Genomic DNA, 18,755 nt, shown 5'->3' with positions numbered 1-18,755 from the left:
ATGTACACTAAACTTGATGGTGGGCACAGCATGTTTAGTCATTTTCCCACTATTGGTGGCCAACACTGACCTAACAGCAACTGGGTGGTCAGCAAATGTTTATTGAATAAATATTAAATAACTGAATATTACTTTCTATGCCTTAGCATTGGCAAAAGATGAGGGAGAGAAGAAGAGAAGGTAGGTAAAGAAGGCACTAAGGACTCAAGTCCCCTGGTGGTTACAATGGAAATTACTACCTTAAACTGGTCATTTCCTTTGAGTTGGGTTTTGCAAACTGGGTTAGGTATGACCAACAGTGGCTGCTGTACACACCATTTCTGGTCTGGGATGCTTTTCTGTACTTTCTTGAAAACAGTACCCACCACCCACCACCTCTTGGGCACTCCTGCCTCACTCCCTGAGGTTTCAGTGAGACTGTTATTACAATTTCCCACCCATCCCTATCCCAAGTCTGGCCATTCGGGCCCCTCCCTGGCATTTGGCATTATGTTGCTAGAAGAATGGAATTTTGGAGATATTTGAGGCTCTCTTACCTAGTTGCATGGAGGAAGCCAGGTTGCAATGTAAGAGGATGAAGCCAGTGTTCAAAGAGAAGCAGACAAGCAGAGATGAGATGAGAGATGGAGAGACAAAGAAACCAAGTAACAACATATTTTGAGACCATACCTGGAGATAAATCTACCCTGAGATGTCTCAGATTTCTGGGCCTCTGTAGGGAACTATTTGCCAAAGTAGTTTAAGTTGGTTTTGTCACATAAAATGAAGACAATTATTCTTTTTTTTATAAAGATTTTATTTATGTATTTGAGAGAGAGAAAGAGAGCTTGAGCACAATCGGGGAGAGGGGCAAAGGAAGAGGGAGAAGCCGACTCCCTGCTTGAGCAGGGAGCCCAGTGCAAGGCTAGATCCCAGGACTGCAAGATCATGACCTGAGCCGAAGGCAGATCTTTCACTGACTGAGCCACCAAGGTGCCCCTATTCTTTTTTTTTTAAGTTTTTTTAATTTTTAAGTAATCTCTGCACCCAATGTCGGTATCACACTCACAACCCTGAGATCAAGAGTTGCACACTCCACCAACTGAGCCGCCCACACGCCCCAGATTCTTTAAGGCTCTTAACTTATGAAAAAGAATGCTCAACTTTATTCATAAGAGAAATTAAAATACAATGACACTTTTAACTTACTAGATTGAAAGGATGAAAATGCTCTCTTAAATACAATCACAATAGAGGGAAATTTTGCAATATTTTTCAAAATGATAGATGCAAAGCTCTTTAACCTAGTAATTCCAGTTCTAGAAATCCATCCTACAAATATATGTGCCAATTAACTGCATGCTTCAGCATCGTTGTCATAACAAAAGACAGGAAACAATTTAAGTGTTCATCAGTAGAAGACTGGTTAATATATTGAGGTACATCTATAGCATAAATTACTGTGCAGTAATTTGGGAAATAGAATCAGGAAACATGTTTATGTTTGCATATATCTGGAAGGGTTTGCAAGAAACTGGTAAGGGGGTGTGTGTATGGGAACATACTTTTGTTCTTTTCTAATTTTGCACCATGTGTACTTACTACTTATTAAAAAATAAATAAACAAAATACATTTTAAGTTTAAAATACCTTAAGAGAAATTGAAAAATATAAACCTTATTTATAAAGTAGATTGCAAACATTGTGAGTTTTTAAGATATATAGGAGTTCAAGGGCATTTCAAGCTCAGGTAGGCACTTGGGATTTTCACCCGAGACCTAGGAGAATGAAGGTAAAAAATGAACTCTCTCAGTTGCTTGAGACACTGAAAGGAAAAGTGTGAAAAGCACTGCTTTACAGATAATAGGGCCCATAAACAAGACTCAGGGGAGATACCCTTTGGAACTTGGAAATAAAGTCACTTTCTGAGTCCTAGAAAACAGACAACTCTAAGTCTTTAAAACCGAGGGAATTTAATTCAGAGCATTGGTTTATATAGGGGTTGGCAGAGATAAAAAGTGAAACAGAGAAAAGTGAAGCAGAGATGAACAATAGCAAGAAGCTACCACTGCCCTCACACTGGAGAGACAGAAGAAGGACATCTTGTTACCAGAGCCCAGGGCCTAGGATCATCTGCTAGAAGTTGGAGCCAGGTAGGTGGGAGGAGACAGCCTGAGGTTAGGGATGAGGTGGAAGTGGGGATACTCTGCCTATTTCCTCAATCTCTCCAATTTCCAGAAATGCCCGCCTTAGATGTTGCCCAGCAATTCAGCCTGGAACCCAACCAGCACAGGAGTCCAAGACACAAAGCCTTAATGGCAGCATTCCCCCACTGCCATACTGAAAAGAGGAAGGGAAAGGTGAGGAATGGATTTGAGGGTAAAGCAGGCCCAATATCAGCACAGAGGGAAAATGGGGGAAAAAATAAAAACATAGTAGACAACTCTATCCCCTTTGAGACGAATCAACTCAGGGTGCCTACACAAAGATGGGTTTCTAAAACTGTGACATTAATGCAGGTATTTTCCACAAAATTTCCTTTAGAGCTGGTTTGTCCAAACTGGGATCTAACCCTGAACCATACTCTGTCTGATTGTTATGTCTCTTAAAAACATTTAACTCTAGAATGACATCTTTTCTTGAATTGGTGAAGGAAAGAGGTCATTTGTCCTACAGAATATCTCACCTTCTGAATCTGTTCGCTGCCTTTTGCTTTACGTTAGCTTGATCCTCTTGCCTATCCTATAAACTTGATTAGATCCAATCGAAACATTTTTTGTAAGAATAGGTCATAGGTGATGTCTACTTAATGTTTGCATCCTAGCAGGAAACACATAATATGATTGTTCCACCATTAGTAATGCTAAGATTGACCACTGTTAGAGTGATGAAAGCCTGATAATTTCATTGTGCAGTTAACTTTTCTTTTAAGACCAGGAAGTAATCTTTACGGTACACTTAACCTTGTTAAAGCTAGTTTCCTCATTTGAAATGTGAATAATAGGATTTTTTTTAAGTATTTTTTTTTAAAGATTTTATTTATTTGACAGAGAGAGACAAAGCGAGAGAAGGAACACAAGCAGGGGGAGTGGGGAGAGGGAGAAGCAGGCTTCCCGCCAAGCAGGGAGCCCGATGCGGGGCTTGATCCCAGGACTCTGGGATCACGACCTGAGCCGAAGGCAGACGCTTAACGACTGAGCCACCCAGGCGCCCCTAAAAGATTTTATTTTTAAGTAATCTCTACACCCAGGGTGGGGCTCAAACTCACAATCCGATCAGGAGTTGCATGCCCTACCTACTGAGCCAGGAAAACACCTCGAAATGTGAATAATAGGATTGTTGAATAGATCAAATAAATTAATGCATTCAAAGTACCTAGGACATAGTAAACATTCATATTATTATTAGCAATAATAGCAAGTAGCAATTATTATTTTGGTTGCAACTCCACCATCAGAGAATATGGAGAAGAATTAAAAACTCTTCCTCTCCATTCCCCTTATCTGGGAGAGGTCGGGTCATTTTGGAGTCTGATAGACCAAGCCGAAGTTTGGCCTTGTTGCTAAACAGGTTAGATCTGTGGACAAGTTAGTATCAATTTCCCCTTATGTAAATGTAATGTAAATGTAACTGCCATATGGGGAGGGCTTAGTATGTACAAACACTGCACTACACACTTTACAAGCATTTTCACGTTTAATTCTTCCTTAAGCCCCACAAGTGTAAGAATTATTATCCATGTTTTCCAGATGAGAAAATTGAGGCTCAGAAAGATTAAATAACTTGATCAGGCAGCACGGCTAGGAAGCTGGAGATGGCACTTGAAACTAAGGATGCTACCACCTCCTAGGGTTAATGAGACTCAGAAAAGACCCTATGTAAAACCGTTTGCATCTGGCTTTAAGAAACCTATTATTTCTCATTTTTGACCGTCTCAGCAAGCTTTCTCTGTCTTAAAGTTGAACTCCTATCTTCCCTGCTTCACTCCCCCATCCCCACGCCCCCAGCACTTGACTCCACCTGACTACACACTGACTTCATTATTTGTTTTTCTCAACTCCTACCGCCTACTCCACGAGGGCAAGGGCCTTTGTTTTGTTCACTGCTGACTTCTCAGCCTTTATAGCAGTGCCTGGTACACAGCGCGCAATGCTTAGAAAGTTGTCGAAAGAACGAATAACACGCTTCCGGAAGCATCAAGGATTGAAATCTCAGGGGCGTGGATTGAACCTCGCAGGGACCCTTCGTCCATCCCCTTCCGCCTTGCTATAGGTGAGGGGGAGAAGGAGAAAAGCCCCGCCCCTCGCTCGGCCGCCGCCGCGGCTACGGTGTCGTAGCGCAACGCGGCCAGCGGATTGGATGACTGGGAAGGGTTTCTGGAGTCGCATTTGACTCATCGATTCCGCGGCGTCGGCGCTAGCTGTGTGCGTCATTTCCGGGCGGCGCGGGACGGAGTGGCCAACGGCCTGCAGAGCAGCATGCCTAAGTGAGTGGGGCGCCGAATCTGCGGGTGTTCGCGGTCACGGTCGCTAACTGTGGCCCAGTGGGGGGAGTGCAGAGAGGGTTCTAGCTCTTGAGGTTTCCCGGGAAGCGAGAGGGTGTGGGGGAGGGAGCCCGGGAGTTCCAGATACTGTCCTCTTGCAGTGTCTGTAGGTCGACTCTGCGCAAGGCAACAAAAAAGCCTAGTTTATGTCAGGTCGCTTTGTCTGCTGTCTTGGAATCGTGAATAGATACTTTTATAATTTGCCTTCATTGAACAGCACTTCGGTGAATGGGCATCTGTTAACTGGTGGTCGTCTTCTCTTTTTTTCTGTTTTCCACCTCTTTCCAGGTTTTATTGTGACTACTGCGACACGTACCTCACCCATGACTCTGTAAGTAGTGTCTCTTTTCAGTTTCAGAACACATTGTGCGTAACAAGTTTAGATTTTTTTTTTTTAGGTGTAAATTTGTGCTTTTCATCCTGTTGAGGTTTAAGTGCTGCTTGGAGAAAATAATTTGGATTTCTTTTCCCCCACCGTTCCTGTAACTGTTTTCATAATTTGTAGTTATTGGACTTCCAGCAGTTAGTGTTTTCAGTTGAGACCCAAAGTAATAATGCTTTAGCAAAATTGAAGGTGAAAAAAATTTGTATGACAAGTAGAAATTCCAGGGACGTGTCCTAAAGTTCAAATATTTGATTGGGACAAGGCACTCAAACGTTTGATTGATTAAACTGGAAAGAAATGCCTACATTTGAAACTGAGTTTTTTACTTTGATTAAAAACTGGCAAACAATACCAACTAAGATTGAATATTTACTGTGTGTCAGGCGGTGTTCCAGATGCTTTACATGTATCATTTTGTTTAATGCTCAGGATAAGCCTATAAGGTTAGTATTATCTCCATTTTACAGAGGAGGAAACTGAGGCAGCATATGTGTAAATGACTGGGTGTTACTAAACCAGTAAGTTGTACAGAGCTAGAAGGTTAGCCTAAGCACTCTAACTCCAGGGCTTCTCTGCCAGCGGCTCTCAGACTTTTTTGTCTCATGGCCCCTTTCCACTCTTAAAAATTACTGTGTTATTAAAAAAACTAGTTACATCAGTTATACTGCTTTAGTTACTAATATTTGCTGTATTTGAAATTAAAACTTAAAATTTAAAAAATACTAATTCATTTGAAAGTAACATTGACAGACTTTTTACTTGTAACACAGATAACATTTTATAAGTGAAAAATAGCTGTTTTCCGAAAGAAAAAAGTTAGTGAAGAATGGCATTGCTTTAACCTTTTTGCAAGCCTCTGTAATGTCTGACTTAATGGAAGACAGCTGGATTCTTCTGCATTAAATCTGTTGCACTATGTTTTGGTTGAATTGTATGAAGAATGGATAAGGAGTTGAAAAAAAGTAGGGTACTTTACTAGCCTTTTTAGATAACTGTAGATATTCTTTAATACTTCATATTACTGCATCCAAACTAGTTGCAGTATGGAATCTGAAACTATATCAAACTTTTCATACTCTGTTACATCAAAATTCACTGATTTAGGGGTGCCTAGGTGGCTCAGTCATTTAGGCGTCTGACTCTTGATTTTGGCTCAGGTCATGATCTCAGGGTTGTGAGACTGAGCCCCTTGTGGGTCTCCATGCTGGGCATGGAGCTTGCTTAAGATTCTCTCTCTCCATCTGCCCTTCCCTGTCAACCCCGCCCCCAGTTTCACTGATCTGTCTTGCACTTTGAGTGAATCTTTTACCAGATGTGATTTTGTAACATGCTTTGGTCATTTGGAAAATGAATATTGGAATATTGGTTCACTCAGTTATACAGGTCTTCCATCTGTTGACACATTTGATTATGTAATATAAAAATTCACATTAATGTCACAGTCTAATCAGAAATGGCTTTTAAGTATTGGGAAGCTGACAAGCTCATGGTAGTAGATAAGGCTTTCTAAAATTGAGTTTTGTTTGAAAGCTCAAATTTTATCCTTGGCAATAAATACTACCAATTGCTTCCTTTGAAGTGACAGGCTCACTTCAGTTACTTCTGAGAAGTCTGAATCTCCAGTTTGTTTCTCAGTTAGTCAAGTAAAAATGATGTTCCATTAAAGAGGCAGCTGGTAGAGCTTATAACTTGAACTATTTGCATTCCTGCTTTTCTTTGAAATAGCATCATATTTTGGCATGCGGCTGAAGTACTTTGTACATCCCACTTTTCACCCAGAATATTAAAAAGACATGAACTCAAGAGTTGAGATTTAGTAGAATTAATAATTTTGCTGCTTCACAAAGGACAGTGTCAGTGAAACTGACAACAATCTCTAATGCATTGGGTTGCCATTGCCTTGATTTATTCTAAAGTGCTAGAAGTTTGGGATCATCCGTGCAAATGTCAGTACAGTGGAAAAGGAAAGTAATGTCTTAGTATTATTATGAAACTACTTTGACCTTGCAGACCCCCTGAAAGGTGGGTCTGAGACACCTTTAGATGCCTGTGAACCACACATTGAAAACTACAGCTCTGTATTTGGCTGCTTCTGCAGAAATGTGATTAAACTGGAACTCTTGATCATCTTGTCATCTTGAATAGTAGCTGCAAGAACCCTAGCCAATGATTTCTGTGTTGTCACTTCGTTTAGAATTCTAACACTTGGTCAGATGTAGTATTAATTTGTGGAACATGTAAGTAGGATGGCTCCTCTTGAAGTAATAATAGTTCTGAATATTATTATAGATTGTCCTGGATGGGACTCCTCCAATAAGTTGGTATTACAGTAGTTTGCCTATAGAGTCCCAGTTTTTTTGATCCTAGCCCCCTTTCTAGATCAAACCCCTCATCATAATTTTCTGAAACTGCAAGTAGGCAATGCTCTTCTACCCTTTTATAGCTTATCTTGCCAACGCCAGCATTCAGAGAATTGAAAAGTATCTCTTTATAATGAATGTCTCTTTGTGAGAAATGTCAGGAACCCTTGTTAACACTGTTGTTCTAACATGATAGTTAGTGAAAGTAGGAAAATTCCATAGTGATTGAAGCAGTTCCCTGTGGTGGACTTTGAAATGCAGTAAACATTCAGCGCTGCAACTTTTGAGTTTTTGCTGATTTTTAGGCATGATTTTATTAGGCTTAAGGCCTTGTCGTGTTACATAATCAGTCACTGGGGAGTCAGGGAACAATATTTTGAAATGTAGACCATGAAAAGACAGTCTGTGGTCTTGTGATATTGGTCATGTCTGCTGCTACCGAAGCAATCCTGTGAAGAGAGGATGTGTCGGTAGGAGGTAGTTAGACAGCCATGAGGAGCATCTGAGTAAGATCTGGGCTCCAGGCCTTGGTTTGCTATTTACCAGCTATGTGTTTTAAGACAAGTCTTTCACCAAAGAATAAAGTTATGAAAATCTTGGCATCTGGGAAAAAAAAAAAGACAAGTGTTTCAGCGTAAATTGAAGATAATAGGCTTGTAATTTTTTAAATCAATTTTATTGAATTATATGTTGATTAAATGCATACATTTTAAGTGTACAGTCTGATGATTTGGCAAATAATACGGTTTGGTGTATACATGAGATATAAAACATTTCCATTAACCCAGAAAGTTCCTTTGTGTTTTTTTTTTTTACAGTCCATCCCCTGCACCCTTAGCCCCGACTGATCTGGTTTTTATTACAAAAGATCATTATTAACTGGTTTTAAAACTTCATCTGAATGGAATCTTACAGTATATACTCTCTGTGTGTCCTGTTTCTTTTGCTGAGCATGCTTTTTTTTTTTTTAAGATTATTTGAGAGAGAGAGAGCAAGCACTAGTGGTGGGGAGGGGCAGAGGGACAAGCATACTCCCTGCTGAGCGAGGAGCCTGATTCGGGGCTCAATCCCAGGACTCCCAAGATCATGACCTGAACTCAAGGCAAACATTTAACCGGCTGAGCCACTCAGGCGCCCTGAGCATGATTTTGAGATTCGTCCATAATTGTGTGAATCAGCGATTCATTCTTTCTGATTAATATCCCATTGTATCAGGCACGTGTGATTATTATGATGATTGAGACACTGCTTGCAAAGTACATAGCATGATGTTTGGCATGTAGTAAGTGTTAAATAAATGTTAACTTAAACAGATGGTTAAATGTGTGGAGTTTATCTTATGTCAATTTTACCTCAGTCAAGCTGTTAAAGAACAAAAGGATTAGTGGGCTAGAGACAAAAGTCTGTGTGTGATTCACATAGTCTATATTCTAGACCCATAGTCATTTAAAAGAAGATATTCTCATATACAGTATAATTTAAATGTATGTAAGCTATATTATTTTGCTATAGAATAATCTAAGAAAGGGCATTAAAATGGCAATATGTTCTAGATCAGGAGTTTGCAAACTTTTCCTTAAAGTGCCAGGTTGTAATTATTTTAGGTTTATGGACCGTATAGTCTTTGTTGTGATGACTTGTAGAGAAAAGAAATAGATAATACCTGAACAAATGAATGTGGCTGTTCCACTCTGTTGTTTTACAAAATCAGGTGGCTGGCCCATGGGCCATAGTTTGCTGACCTCTTGGTTCAGATGATTAGTATAGTAGATAAATGACCACAGTACATTGTTGGATAATGTTTGTAAAAGATGCTTCAACACCCAGCTAAAGCTGCTAAAGGTAGCCAGGCTACCAATATAAAGGAAAGGCTTTATAAAATTTCTAGTTGGGAAAACTTGTTTCTGTGACTGATATGACCTTTTTGTCTTACAGCCATCTGTGAGAAAGACACACTGCAGTGGTAGGAAACACAAAGAGAATGTGAAAGACTACTATCAGAAATGGATGGAAGAGCAGGCTCAGAGTCTGATCGACAAAACAAGTGCGTTTCAGTCTCTTGTTCTGATGTGGTAGAATGGTCCCATTCTTTCTTGTCCCTGTCTCTCTGTTGACTCATCCTGAGTGATAAATAGGAGCATTCTGATGTGTTCAGTGAAAGAATTAGAAGGTCGTTGGTTTCCTGGGGAATGTAAGAACACAATAATTATTGAGGTTAGAGCAATCAGGTATTGATTAGATTGGGAAGTGGGGCAGAGAAGAATGGGTTGCCTAATAATTTCTTTATTGACATGGACCAGATTTTGTAGCAAATTTATGTGAAGCCTCCTTTATAGTGATCGTAGTTTTTATTTTTATTTTATTTTTTTTAAGATTTTATTTATTTATTTATTAGAGAGTGAACTCGAGAGAGCACAAGCAGGGGGAGGGGCAGAGGCAGAGGGAGAAGCAGGCTCCCTACTCAGCAGGGAGCCCGATGTGGAGCTCGATCCCAGGACCCTGGAATCATGACCTGAGCTGAAGGCAGATGCTTAACCGACTGAGCCACCTAGGCGCCCTGATCATAGTGTTTAGAACTATTTTCCTTTCGTAATAGGAAAATGTGGAGGTGGGTTTGTAGTTACCTTCAAAGAGTTTGAGAGACTTTGAGTTTCTTATTCTTGTAGTCCTGATAAAGATACTCGGTTAAGAAGGAAGTAATTGATGTGACAAAGTATTCTGAGTACGTTTTGGACCTCTGTTGGACATGCCATACTCATTTTGTTTTGTGCGCAACGCAAGGGCTTGAACTCACGACCCTGAGATCAAGACCTGAGCTGAGATCAAGAGTCAGATGCCTAGCCACCTGAGCCACCCGGGCCCCCCTCTTTTTGTTTAATTTGGGAAATATTTGTTTAGGTTAGTTGAGTTCAAGACACTGACAGAAGATGTTGCATTTCTATGTTAGATCATGCTGGTGTATTTTAAACATGGCCTTTCTCATTTATTGTATTCAGAGCTGGCAGGCAAATGTGGGCTTTGATTGTGTTGCAATTTTAAGAAAAAAGCAAAGCTTATGGAAAATATCAAAAAAAGAGAAAGACGGGTTAATGAATGAACCTCCCATGGTGACCCCCACCCCTAATTTCCATCACCTAGTTGCAACAGTCTTGTTTTGTTTATACCAGGTTCTCAAACTTAGCACTATTGACGTTTGGGGCTGGATGATTCTTTGTTGTGGAGCTGTCCTGTGCATTGTAGGCTGTTCACTAGTAGCCCTGGCATCTACCCACTAGATGCCAATAGCATTTCCCAGTTGTGACAACTAAAAATGTCCCCAAGCATTGCCCAGTGTCCCCAGGAGGGTCAAAATTGCCCCTAGTTGAGAGCCACCAAATACCTTCATCTTCTCCCTTTCTCCATCCTGGATTTTTAAGGAGCAAATCTCAGACATTGTCCCATTTCATTTGAAAAAATAGATTCTATGGGATGCCTGAGTGGCTCAGCCAGTTAAGCGGCTGCCTTCGGGTCAGGTCATGATCCTGGGGTCCTGGGATTGAGCCCCGCATAAGGCTCCCTGCATAGTGGGGAGCCTGTTTGTCCCTCTCCCTCTGCTGCTCCCCCTGCTTGTGCTCTCTCTATGTCAAATATATAAATAAAATCTTAAAAAAAAAAAGGAAGAAAGAAAAGAATTATAATGTAATCTTTCTTTTTTCTATTTGAAAAGATGTTAGAAATTTCTTGGCATTAAAGGTTAGAATTATATTCATTTAGTTGTTTTTTGTATGCAGCAAAAGAATGTAGGATGAGTAAATGTTTTTGATGGAAGACTTTTGGAAGAGAGAAGGCAAGCCCTCAGGGACACACCATGTGATGTTGATGTCCATGATTATGTTGGCTTTGAGTCCACTGTTGAGCCGATGGCTTAGTTACTCCCTTTTCAGTCTCTACAAGTTGTCCTTCTGCTTAGGGTGTAGGAGGTATCATTTTGATTGGAAAAGCCCTTGTTGGGATATGATCCCCTATAGAGCACAGGCTGTATTCAGAGGCATATGAGTAGCTGGCTGTACAGAAATAAATCTCCACTTCTAAGTCATTTTTTTGGATCTGGTCTTTAGGAGTTAGCAGTGATTTACTTGAGTAATTTGACCTACATTGCACTGGTGGGGGTGGAATGGGGATAGGTGGGGTGTCCTTAGGCTGCAGATTGCACTGAATCGGAAAGGCCTTATATTTAGGAATAGCTTTTATGAGTGTACATTTTTATTTTATTTATTTACTTAATTTTAGTTCTAGTATAGTTAACTATGAGTATATATCATAGTATTTATGTGTGACTTCTTTGTAAAGCCACATATTAATTATCTTCAATTTCTTTTGTTTTCATTTGTGGCTCATATTGTCTGAAAGAAAAAAGTTGATTGTATTGGACATTTTTTTAAGATCGTAATCTCCTTTAGGGCAGGCTCTTGCTTTAAAATCTTTGTTTCTCTTTCATGTCTCTTAGCTCAGTACATTAATTTCAAAACTGCTAAACCAAAATGATGTGAAGTTTTACAAAGCCTGGCCTTTGGGCAGGTATCACACATTTTTCAAACAAAACTGAATGGTTCAAATTGTTTGTGAACAGCATCTACAGATTAAAGATGTCTGCATCTCTTTGGTAAGACATTGGTAGATGGGAGGTCTTCATTCCATTCTCCCATAGATAATTCAGCCATAGAAATGCTGACTAAATAAAAATGGGTTGAAAAACCCAAATCGGTAAACCAATTAATTGTAATTTTTGCTGGTGAATACCTACGGTTGATTTAAAAACTGTAGAGGCCATGATGTAGTAATTTTAAATGAAGTAAAGTGAAATAAATGGGACCATTAAGGATTTAAAAGAGAAGGGTTATTTTAGTAAATGGGTTGTTGAGTTCTTATTCACTCTGTGTTGTTTTTTTTCTCACTCTATCCAAAGCTGCTGCATTTCAACAAGGAAAGATACCTCCTACTCCATTCTCTGCTCCTCCTCCTGCAGGGGCAATGATCCCACCTCCCCCGAGTCTCCGTAAGTTTATAAAGCTTTTTCTTAGCAGCCATAACTTCAGGGGGGCAGATTATCCTTTGATTTTGTTAGAGTATCTCACAGTTGACTTTTGAATGCTCATTGAATGAATATATAGATAGTAAAAGAAAACTTCAGTGGTATCATTTCTGAAATATCTTCAGAGTTACATTGCCTTATTGCTAGGATATTGTATTTGTAACATCCCAAGTGGGTTTGAGACAAATTCAGTGGAAAGGTCAGAATGTACCTGTGATTAGATGAGCTAATATATGAAGCTAATTATTATTACTATATTAGATGAGCTAATATATGAATATATTGATGAGTACATTAAATTATTTACTGCTATGAACCCAGCACTGGAGGATTAAAGTAGTGGATACACTCTTCAGTCTTTCTTCCTATTTTCTAACCCACCTAACACCAATATATATACCTTGGAAAAGACAAGAACTGGACAGTTGAAAGTAGAGTGAATCAGAGGCCTCTCCTCTCTGTGAAGGTTTTTTGTTTCTGAATGACAGAAGGAAAGTGAGTAACTAGGCCATAAGTTCCATGGCTCTCTTGGAAGGGCTTACAATGAAATTGAATTCAGAAACCTAAACTTGGTCCTGTAAGTAACCCTGGGTATAAACCTGGAGAAGTAGGCTGTTTATATAATTGCACACTAATGCAGGTAGACCACTAATGGCCCACCAAAACCTTCTTGGGTTTCCACCATCCTGGGACCAGGTCAGGCCTTGGGTTACAGGAGCTCTCAGGTCACCTCTCTGTCCTACTCTGTATTTTGGCTGGCTGGCACCCAACTCCATTATTTTTAATAGTAGAATAATCTATAGTATGACTGTGCCATAATTAACCTCACCATTTTCATATTGTTGGACATTTAAGTTGTTCCAAATTGTTGTAAACGATACTGTGAAGAATATCTCTGCATACACATCTTCGTATTTCCAAAGAATCTTTTAAACATTTTGATTTTTTAAAAAACAAATCTGAAATTAGGTACTTGTGGTTTTAGTTTGACAGGAGCTCTACAGATGGCATAATACTCTTTTTAAAAAAAATTAAAGTTCTGGAATTTTTTTTAACCTGGAGAACCTGATTTCATTTTATACTTCTGTCTAGACAGTCTTGTTTTTGTTCTTTGGACATAAAGTAACTAAAGTTTTGTGGCATGTTGATGTTTGTGGATCTGCTGTTATAAAAGAAACCATAAGAAGTCTATTGTTCCAGAACTTGGACTGGACCGTGAGGCCCTACTAGTTTCATAGAAGAGAAAATATTAATATGTAAGCATATCTTATCCTCCGCCCCCATTCATTATTCCAGCGGGTCCTCCTCGCCCTGGTATGATGCCAGCGCCCCATATGGGGGGCCCTCCCATGATGCCAATGATGGGCCCTCCTCCTCCTGGGATGATGCCAGTGGGACCTGGTAAGTTTGAATCTCTTTCCTTTTATGATGTTCCATTGTGTTTTAGTTCTCCATTTAAATGGAATTCTTAATTCATTGTCTAAACATATTATTGCAACAAATTATATTTGGCGAATCTGTAATGATAAAAAGAAATATTTGTTTTATCAGTGTAATTGGATGATACCCAAAGACCTTGTACTACTAAAAACAGGATAAGGCTGCCCTTTTTTTTTCTTCTTCTCCCTCCCTGCTGCTTACTTGCCTTCTTCTGACTTTTGGCCATTTATAATGGAGAAAAGGGTAAATGAGTTTGTTCTAAGGGGAGATAAAGGGAAGGGGTAGGTAAATACTTGTGCTGCTCCTTTTTTCAGTTTTGATTTGAAGCAGAGCTACCTCTTGTTGTTGATTTAATCTTGCTGGTTAACTAGGCCACATTAGTATATGAAAAAGGCCTTAGCGCTGTAGTTTGTCTTTTATTCAGGAAGGGAGATAACAAACATTTTATTTGAACACAAACATGAAAATAGATTAATTTGCAGATTTTTCTGATAGTCGATCAGGGCCTTTGCTTTGAAAATGAGTCTACTGATTGGAGCACAATCTATTTCTTGCCTAAATCAATAAACCATATCCATAATGCATTCTTTTTCTTTTTTAAGATTTTATTTATTTATTTGACAGAGCACAAGCGGGGGGGCGGCAGGCAGAGGGAGAGGGAGAAGCAGACCCCGCCAAGCAGGGAGCCCAACTCGGGGCTCCATCCCAGGACCCTGGGATCATGACCTGAGCCAGAGGCAGACGCTTAACAGATTGAGCCACCCATGCGCCCCCCCATAATGCATTCTTTACCAACTTTAGTTTCATTTTCTTTCAAGGTTAGAAACCTTGTGAGGCAATCTAGTTCCAGTCTTTTATGATCCTCTCACCTACCAAATTTGTGAGCACTTTTTGGGATGATTTACTTGAGTTTTTCCAAATATCTACTTAGTTTTCGTGGGGAAAAAAAACTTTTTTTTTTTTTAAATATTTTATTTATGTATTTGACACAGGGCGGGGCGGGGGCTGGTGTTCAGAGCAAGCACAAGCAGGGGGAGTGGCAGGCAGAGGGAGAAGCAAGCTCCCTGCTGAGCAAGGAGCCCAATGTGGGGCTCAATTCCAGGACCCTGGGATCTCGACCTGAGGCGAAAGGCGGCCGCTTAGCTAACTGAGCCACCCAGGTTCCCCATACGGTTCTTTTTTATACTCATTTTATTGATTTGCAGAATAAATTATGTAATTAGAGTAAATACAGTGGCCACAAGAAGCCTCCAACTCAACTGGTAAGACAAAGTACAAGAAGGTATTAGAGTAGCTTCCTAGCCAAAAGCATTCGGTATGCTCGCTGTGGGTATCATTTAGAGGGATGTAAGGAGAGTCTAGAGAAGAGTTCCTGCCTTACTGGCTTCTGAATCTAAAAGTGACTTGCAAGGCTGCTTTTGCATTCTTAAATCAGGGTCACAAATTCAAATTCTTAGAGGGGTTAGGGCTTTGGTGAACTGGTGAATGCATGACACACCTAAAGAAGGCTTCTAGAACTCAGCTTCAGCTGCAGTTGACATAAGATTATTTGAATTAAAATAATTAAGTAGTTGGGGGTGGGCAGGGATAAGAACGGGTTGGGATAAGATAGAAGGTTGGCCGGGGTGGATAATTATTAAAGCTGGATGATGGGTACATGGATGTTCTTTATACTCTTTTTTCTATTCTTGTGCATGTTTGAACATTTCCATAATAAAAAAAGTTGAAAAAAGGAATCTAGACTTACTACTTACTAGTAATTAGGCTATTAGTTGCCAATGTTGGCAACTAATCACAGTTAAATGCACTGTGGAGACCAAAGTAAACAACTTTTCAGGTGCCTCGTTTTCAATCTTTGGTCTAGATGAGTTTCCTCTAGGAAATGCTGAATATGGGTTATGTTATGGTGGGGTTTTTTAATAAGATACTTAGAAGTTTAGTATTATTCTCTGTTCCTGTTGAAATTATCTTAAAAAAATTCTGTACCTGTTGTGTCTTTGCATATACTTGTGTTTTACTTTTTGTGAAAAGACTGTATTTGGCTTTGAATATAGTTTTGAACCATTTATTGCAAGCCTTTAATCAAAATGGTTTAATAAGTAGTTGTGTAAATTTTGATATATAAAAAGAAGACCTGAAAATTATGAGGCATAATAATAAAATGAATACCCGTGAACCCACCACTCAGCTGAGGAGGTAGAATATTATCAATTCTGTGAAGCTGCCTGTAATCCTCCTCAACCTCCACCTCTGCTTGCCCTCCCTTCCCTGGCTCATTTACTTGGCTGGTATATTAATGGGACACTTCAAAAAATTCTTAACAGTTTCTAACTTGCATTAGAAAAATCAGATTTTTGTGTGTGCGCTAATTGTTGTAAATCACATTATTGCCTATTTTTCTTGACTTGAGCTAAGTATGGTTACTAACAGGTTCTCAGCATGGGCCTCCTGCTCACCTTTCCTACAACTCCGAGCAAACGCTTAGTGGTAAGATTGTCCTCTGTGCCTGTGTACATTCATGAAATAGCTCCTGGTTTTATGGTGGGTAGAACTGATTAAAAATGCCGACTCAGTAATGTGTAATTTAGTTATGAATTTCCCTGAGTGAGAAAAGGTCAGTTTAGGGAACTAGTGTCCCTGGTGGTTTCTGGAAAGCAGTCTATTAATAGTTTCCCCCTTACTATCATTAGATCATGATTCCCATATGGTTCTTGTGTTGACCTTTGTTCTTTGTTTGAGAATGTCTAAGTAATTTACAGATGTGATGAATTTGTTGCATTTCTTCTGTCAGGTATGTCTTTCTTCCAGCATTTTGCAGGGGGGGGCTACTTTTTTGTCTTTAATGGAAGTCCCATCAAGCTCGCTCAAAAGTAGTATTTTCTGACTCTCTTTTTCCCTTTTCTTTGTTTTGTCCTGCAGCTCCTGGAATGAGGCCACCTATGGGAGGCCACATGCCAATGATGCCTGGGCCCCCAATGATGAGACCTCCTGCCCGTCCCATGATGGTGCCCACTCGGCCAGGAATGACTCGACCAGACAGATAAGAAGAGACAGGAACCTCTTTATATTCATTTTATATTACTTGTTTACTTCACCAGGAGATCATGGTGTTGTGACTCTGGGTGTTTTCTCACAGCAGGACAAGGAAGACTTGCTCCACCTTCCTATCAAAGAGAGAATAGTTTTTGCCAGGAAGTAGTAGGACAAAAAAAAAAAAAAAAAGCAATTTTCATTTGTATTGTGAAATGTGAAAATAAAATTGTCAACTGTTTTAGTTAAAAACGTGTTCCCTTTTTTTCTCCCCTCTGTATTCCTTGTGTATTACAAAAGAGATGAAGTATTCCAGTTGTTTCTCTAGCTCATTTTCTCTGCAGCATGCCCTCTGCATGACATTCTTTTTCGTTAGCTATAGTGAGTCCTTTTGGACACCCTGCCTTTATTTAGTAAAGTTGTTTTGTGCAAGACTTGGTAAATCTAACACTTGTAGAGCTATTTGTTGATTAAAACAACAAACAGCACAATTGGTTACTTTTTCACATGAACAGCATTTGGTGTAGTAAGTGGAAAATTTTAAATCTTTTATGCTGAAGTAGGGAAAAAGACTTTCCAGTCTCTGTATGTCAGCTAAAGATTGCCTTAACCTCAGCTTCTCCTTTCTCTTAGTTCCTCTTTTTCTTGGGCTTAAATAATCAGAAAACTTCCTAATAGTAATGGTAAAATTAGGCAGATTTCCATGGTACAGAAGTTGTCTTCAGGATGTCCTTTGTTATATCATTGGGCTATAAAAGTAGGCTATTTTCAGAGAAACATCTAGAAAGTCAGCCATCGGCACTGTTTATATTCTGTTCAGTGTACAATCCAAGCTATTTCACGTTGCAAATGGGAGTGAAAATTGTTATAATCTTTGGGGAGAGCAATTTAGCAATAGCTATCAGAATTACAGTACCTTTGACTTACCATTTCCATGTCTAGGAATTTATCATACAGATAGAGTTGCACATGTACAAGATGATGTGTGTACAAGACTATGCGTTGCAGCAAATGACAGGAAATACCATAGATGTCCAATGAAGGGGGACTGATTTATCAAGTATGATACATCCACAAAATGTCATATACCAGGCAGGTTAAAACAATAAAGAAGCTCGGGGCGCCTGGGTGGCTCAGTTGGTTAAGCGACTGCCTTCGGCTCAGGTCATGATCCTGGAGTCCTGGGATCGAGTCCCACGTCGGGCTCCCTGCTCAGCAGGGAGTCTGCTTCTCTCTGACCCTCCCCCCTCTCATGCTCTCTCTCTGTATCTCATTCTCTCTCTCAAATAAATAAATAAAATCTTAAAAAAAAAAAAAAAACAAGAAGCTCTATGTACTGATGGGGAAAGATCTCTAAGACACACATTGTACTGAACCTTGATTTTTTTCAAAATGAATTGTTCTCTGCTATCTTTATTTAGAGGAAATATCTGTATGTTCCTGTGTAGGCATAAAGGATCTCTAGAAGGACAGATAAGCAACTGGTAATACTGGTTGCTCATGAAGAGTAAATGGGTGGCTGGGGGATGGGTGAATGAGAGGCTTATCCCCTTTTTGTATCTTTTTTATTTTGAATCATTACTTATAAAACAAAACTATCTTTGCCATCTGACATTATTATTATAGTGATGTTATGGAAGAGGGTGCCCTAAACCAGCAGTTACACCTACCTGGCTGGCAATTAGAATCATGGGGGTCTTTTTAAAAATAAAGAGTCCAGATTTTGATTCAATATATCTGGGGTAAGGCTTAGGAAATTGGTATTTTGGGAAAGCTCCCTAGGAAATTTTGATTATTAGTGGGTTTGGCAAACTCTTAGGATCTATTCTACTCAGGAATGTAATACTGGATGTATGTGTGTGTCTTACATATATATATATTTTTTTTTTTATAGATTTGCAGCTAGAAATTGAAATGGCAATAGGTGGATGGCTTTTTTTCCCTAGA

At 39.5% G+C, this 18,755-nt stretch overlaps 1 protein-coding gene across 1 annotated transcript; it reads left to right on the top strand.

Moving 5' to 3' along the window:
- Window positions 1-1,473: 1,473 nt before the first annotated feature.
- SNRPC (small nuclear ribonucleoprotein polypeptide C) lies at window positions 1,474-17,060 on the top strand. The gene is made up of 9 exons (XM_078054360.1): window positions 1,474-1,516; window positions 2,218-2,339; window positions 4,317-4,465; window positions 4,811-4,853; window positions 9,203-9,311; window positions 12,213-12,302; window positions 13,635-13,739; window positions 16,209-16,265; window positions 16,698-17,060. Exons 1-9 carry the CDS (start codon window positions 1,474-1,476, stop codon window positions 16,820-16,822), a joined length of 843 nt encoding a protein of 280 aa, XP_077910486.1. The 3' UTR covers window positions 16,823-17,060.
- The last annotated feature ends 1,695 nt before the right edge of the window (window positions 17,061-18,755 follow it).

Source organism: Halichoerus grypus, chromosome 9, assembly GCF_964656455.1.
Source record: "Halichoerus grypus chromosome 9, mHalGry1.hap1.1, whole genome shotgun sequence".
NCBI lineage: Eukaryota > Metazoa > Chordata > Mammalia > Carnivora > Phocidae > Halichoerus > Halichoerus grypus.
This window is presented reverse-complemented; position numbering and strand designations above follow the sequence as displayed.